The 5,958-nt window shown below is 40.7% G+C and overlaps 1 protein-coding gene across 1 annotated transcript; it reads right to left on the minus strand.

The window, feature by feature from the left end:
* Positions 1–1,670: 1,670 nt before the first annotated feature.
* On the minus strand, positions 1,671–3,892 carry LOC5571320 (nose resistant to fluoxetine protein 6). The gene is made up of 4 exons (XM_021841055.1): positions 3,572–3,892; positions 3,197–3,512; positions 2,517–3,138; positions 1,671–2,461 (listed from the first exon to the last, which is right to left on the minus strand). Exons 1-4 carry the CDS (start codon positions 3,831–3,833, stop codon positions 1,721–1,723), a joined length of 1,941 nt encoding a protein of 646 aa, XP_021696747.1. The 5' UTR covers positions 3,834–3,892; the 3' UTR covers positions 1,671–1,720.
* Between the last annotated feature and the right edge of the window lie 2,066 nt (positions 3,893–5,958).

Genomic DNA, 5,958 nt, shown 5'->3' on the forward strand with positions numbered 1-5,958 from the left:
ATTCAAAGAGAAATCCTTGGAAGAATCATTGTAGAATTTTGTCTGAAGAATCCCTGGGAAAATCCTTGGAGAAATCTCTGAAACAATCCTTGGAGGAATTTTTTGATAAATCCTCGGAGAAATTTAAGAAGAGATATTCCTAATGTAATCCCTAGAGAAATTCCACTTCAGAAAAAAACAATTGGACGCACACAATCACAGTGTTAGGACCGGTTCAGATATAGCTTGAGAAAAACTTCTAGGAATTACTTCTGGAAGATCTCCAGAGATTGCTTCTGAAATTGCTCAAGGATTTTTCCAGAAACGTCTCCAGGCATTTCCTCCAGGGATTTCCTCCAGTGATTCCTACAGGCAAATTTCTACGGAACTACTTGCAGAGATATTTCCTGTTTCATAGTAAAAAAATAACTAGAGATTCCTCCTGGAATTTCTTCAGGAAATTATTAGGAAAATCTCTGGATGTATTCCTCCAGTAAAATTTCTTCATCGATTCTTCCAGAGATTTCTTCAAGGGATTTTTCCACAAAAATCTTTATAGGCATTTTTAAAAGGATTGTTCCAAGCATTCTTCGAGCAAAATCTTTACGGTGATTTTTCCTACGATTACTACAGGAATTTGTCCAAAGATTCCTCCAGAGATGCTTCCAGGAATTCCTTCAAAAATTTACCAAGGCAATCCTTCAGAGACTTTTTCAGTAATTTACTCAGATCTCTTCAAAGATTCATACGATTCTTTTCCAGAGACTCCTCCAGAAAAATTTTCCAGGGTTTACCCCAGAACAATCCCTACATAGGTTCCTTTGAAAATTGTTCTTGGTATTTCTTCAGGAATTCGTTCATAGTTTTCCGGGTATCTCTGCAGAGTGTCCTTTAAAATTTCTTCAGGGATTCTTCCAAAGAGTAAACCAGGGATTCCTCCAAGGGTTTCTATATGGATTACTCTGAGGATTCCTCCAAAAAAATCCACAAGGATTTCATTATACAGTCAACTTTTCCTTACTCGATATTGAGTTAGAGAACCATAGTAAATTTAGTTTTCATGACTATCTCGATGGTCCCTTGGATCGCATTTACAATAGTTTTGTGTTATATAACTCGATACGTTCCTAACTCGATGGTCCCTTCAATATCGAGTTATGGAGAGTTGACTGTATTTGTTTCTAGAAGTTCTTGTTGGAATTCTTCCAAAAAAATCTTCTGGAGGTGTTCCTGGAATAAAATATTGGAGGAATCCCTGGAGGTAAAATTTCTGATGAACTTGCTGGTTGAATTTACGGGGGAATGTCTGAAGGAGTTTCTATACAAATTCTTGACGGAAATCTTGGAGGAAATTTTGAGGGGCCCAGAACAAGTCACTGGAGAAATTTCTGGTGGAATTCGTAGAGGTTTTTTTATTACGTCGTTTTTAATAAAACGCGTTTTTTTAAACCGGGCGTTTCACGTATATCGACGTGGGAACTTAGCGACACAATATTGCTACTTGTGTTGTCGTTTTATGAGGCAGATCTATTCTTTACACAGGTTTGATATTGCACTTGGAAGCCTGTTCGCTCGCCTGTTGTGGTTGCGCGAGTTATGTCAACGTATTTTGAATCCTTATACAACTTTTAAGAGTTATTTCTTTTAGCAAGAACGTCTGTTTTCTGTGATCTTAATATAAATAAATAAGCTTTTTCACTAATTAGCGTCTATTTCCGAAATGCAAATTATTATCATTTTCTCAGAAGTAACCTATCCAGCGTTCCAAATGGAATCTCGAATATGGCGCTCCATAGCAGCGAAACGCTAGCCCAATTGCACCCCATATACGATAGAACAGATCGATCACACTGAAATGTGTGCTGGTGTTGATCGGTGCAAGTGAACCCATCCCCAGCATCACTGTATGCAACAGATACATGGTGTAGGAGAGTCGTGAAAGCGGTTGCCAAATCGCAGCTCCCAGGAACTCATCCAGCAGGCCACCTTTCCTATTCACGCATGCCAGAATGATCCACATCACGCAGAATGCGAATAGCGACCGTGACAAGGGCTCAAAAAATGCATCCGCCACGAATGAGAATTCCGCTGCGTTGGTCGTGTAGATTTGATAGTTCGCAAAGAAGATCAATCCGAGCAGTGTAAAACAGAGCATCCATCCAAGGGTCCAGTAGAGGTTCGCAAGCTTTACTCTAGTGTCCTTGGTCTTATGCAGAAGATAGCCAAAAGCCAGTCCCCATAACCAAACGGCCATACGTGCGTGCGTAGCGTAATACGTGAGCTTGTATCGTACGGTGTCAGCAACCGTTAACCGAATCTCGTTGACCAGAAAAGTGGTTAAGACACACGCCATCGAAAGAATGGCAATGCTGGCTATTACTATGAGGACTCGCTTACCGTACCTCCACAACGGGTAGATCAAGGCCGGTGCTATGATGTAAAGCTGCATGTCCACGGAGAGGTACCACGTCCATGTGAGGCACTGTGTGGTAAAAATGTTAAGTTTGAGATATTGTAAGCTGAATTTAGGTACGCACCATGTTTGCGGGATCTACGTAGTTCTGAATGTGTAACAGTGCAGCCCACCAACTGGTCAAACAAGGTTGTTTCAAAGAATTCATCTGGGCTTTCCAGTAAACTCCTTCACCCATGTAAATAGCGAAGGACACAACGAACAGGATCAATGTAGCTAGTGGAGCTGTAATTCGAATGTATCGATGAAGGTAAAGCATCAACGGATTAAATTTTCCCTCTTTATCCAACTCTCGAAGCATGCTCATTGCTACCAACATTCCGCTGAGCATCAGGAAGGTGTCTACCGCTAGACCACCGCCGTAGAATAGGACCGTTGGTATGAACTTCTCAAGATATCCCAACCATGTGGAAGTATTCTCCATTGGTAGCGCAAATGACGTTTCATGTACGTGAACGACTATGATCCAGATCATGGACAGCGATCGAATGCCATGAGCGCAGTCAATCATACTGGACTTCCGGTCTGTATTCTTCTCCCTTGGAAGCAGATGCAGGATAGTTCGCACGTTTCCCAGTAGCGAGAACGCACTATACATCCGTTTGGCTTCACGCTTCAGAGCTATGGAAATCAACTCGTACAACGTGCTGCATAGTACACAAAGTCCAATGAGGGAGCTAATAACGCTAAAATTTTAAGAAGTTTTGTGTATTGCCAACTGTACGGGGTTCAAATGGTACTTACATTGCTGTAATCATCGCTCCATCGTAACGTATCTCCTCATCCCTGATGCAAAGTGTCTCCTGACTGACCAATGGTATCAACGTCATGCTCTGTGTGGAAAGATATTCTCCGTATATCTGCGCAACATAATCTGGAGGGCACGAGTGCGGAACGCACAATCCGGTAAAGAACAGTGCCATATCTCCCGGGAACGCTGCAATGAACGTGCAGTGTTGCATCCTGACCTGCGCAATAGCTCGACATTGGTCGACATTTCCAAACGCATATCCATTCTGGTAATATAATCCAGAGGGAACCTTTCCCCAAGAATCAAACCCTGCGCCATAGAAAACTGTTTAAATTTGTGTTCATTTGTGAGTTTACCATCCTACTCACACTCCAGTCCAAGTCGCTGTCGATCCAGATACCCTTGGGCTAGCTGTCGAAGCGTATTCAAGCACTGCGACACTGACGACTCCTGGTCTCCAATCCCCGCTAGATAGTCCACGAAGCGGCGGTTCAACATCAAAACTTCCTCGATACTGAACTCCACATTTTGAAGCTCGCTGTTTCCATCGCTAATCCGTCTTTGATTGTTGATATTCGGCAAGGACTCGTTACTCAGAACAATCAACGGGAGCATCCATGTTGGCCACATTTTACTCTCGATGGAGCAGTTTGACTGAGATTGTCAACCGTAGTATAATGTTCGAGTAAATTTAAAGCAATTGGTTGTCCGAATGACGAACTGATTGATAAGATTGGGGATTTTTGCGTTTTATCGAAAAGACCAAATTCAATGAAGTTGCTTCATCGTTCAGAGCTTATCATTACGGTTTTGATTCATATTACGGACGTTTGAGGTCAAAGTTAACAATAACTCATCATACAGCATATAAATGTAATCATACTGTACACATCAGCACCGTACTTGTGGGATGGGATTTAGTCTAACATTCTGTAGCAGTGATCTTCACCTGATGCCTATTGAGCTGCAGGGGGTCTTACACAGTATTGTGTCCTTCCTGTACTACCCGAAGCAATGATGCAGGTGATCTAGTGTTTCTCCGAAATAATTGATTGCTTTGCTTCAGTCTTGAGCATTCAAGAAGGGACACAAACTGGAGTGCGCCAATTACCGAGGAATAACGCTTCTCAATTCGGCGTACAAAATAATGTCACGTATTCTGTTCAACAGATTGAGGCCACTTGAGGAGTCCTTCGTCAGCGAATAAAAAGCTGGTTTTATTTATTTTATTTCGTCAAGCATAGGTAGTAGTCATGTAGTCAATAATTACAATACTTTCTTACATGCTATGGATTACTTCTATTGTTCTTTAGTTGTGTTTTAAGCTGCTCTTTGGACATAGTAATGCCAATGAATTCGCAATGTACATTATACTGGCGCATCATACGGTTTATTGGTCCGTTTTGAGCATAATGCGTTCTGCATGATTTTTCTGAAAATAATTTTCTTGTTCTTAAATGCCGAGAGGGTGTGTAGAAGTTTAGTTGAGAAAGAAGTGCAGCAGAGTCTACACGGTTCGAAATAATGTTGTTTATAAAGAGAATCATTGCGAATTCCCGGCGTTGCTTAAGTGTTTCCAAGTTGATGAGCATGCAGCGTGCTTCATACGACGGAAGTGGCAGTACAGTCCAATTCAATTTCCGAAGGGCGTATAAAAGGAATTGCTTCTGTACTGATTCTATGCGTTCTTTTGTGTACGACATGATACGGGTTCCATACTAGGTGACAGTATTTCAGAATTGGTCTTACATATGTAGTATACAATAGTTTAATAGTATATGGGTCTTGAAAATTGTTGCTGAACCTCTTAATGAAGCCAAGCATGCTGTTTGCTTTGTTTATTATGGAATTATAATGTTCTAGTGAGTTTAGAGTCTAGGATTACGCCCAAATCCCTTGCAATTTTACACTTCTGCACTACTTGACTTCCTAAAAATACTTCAATTGGTGGTGTTACATATTTTCGACTAAATGCTATTGAATTACATTTTTTGATATTGAGCTGAAGTAAACTTTTTTGGCACCAAGTGAAGCATAAGTTAATGTCATTCTGGAATTCTTCTGCTTCGCTAGAATTACTTACTTCCATGAAGAGCTTCATGTCGTCTGCATATATAAGAAATTTTATTTTTTTAAGTAAAAAGGAAATGTCGTTTACATACAAAATAAAAAGAAGTGGGCCTAAATGAGAACCTTGAGGTACTCCAGAGGTTACAGATAAGGGTGCTGATAATTTATTTTGAAAGCGCACAATTTGTTTCATATGTGATAGATATGACTGGGTCCAACTCACGAGTCCTGGCTCCATTCCTATTTTTTGCAATTTGAAGATTAATAATGGTATGTCGATTCGGTCAAATGCCTTACTGAAGTCAGTGTAGAAGGTTTCTACGTGCTTGCCATTGTCCATTGCGTTGAGAATAAAATATACAAATTCTAGCAGATTGGAAGCTGTTGTGCGACCTTTAAAAAAGCCATGCTGCCTACAAGTAATTTGGTTTTTTACTTGCTGGAAAATTTTGTCGTTTACAAGAGATTCGAAGAGTTTGGGAACACATGAGATAATGGCAATTCCGCGATAGTTCCGTATGTCAGATTTTGTACCTGATTTGAAAACAGGCACCAAATATGAGGATTTCCAAGCTACTGGGAATTTTCCATTATTTAGAGACATGTTGAAAAGGCGTTCTAAGGGAAGGGTAAGTTCTTCTGAGAGATTTTTGAAGAACACGGGTGCAATGCCATCCGGTCCTGC

Source organism: Aedes aegypti, chromosome 1 (genome assembly GCF_002204515.2).
Source record: "Aedes aegypti strain LVP_AGWG chromosome 1, AaegL5.0 Primary Assembly, whole genome shotgun sequence".
In the NCBI taxonomy this organism is placed as follows: domain Eukaryota; kingdom Metazoa; phylum Arthropoda; class Insecta; order Diptera; family Culicidae; genus Aedes; species Aedes aegypti.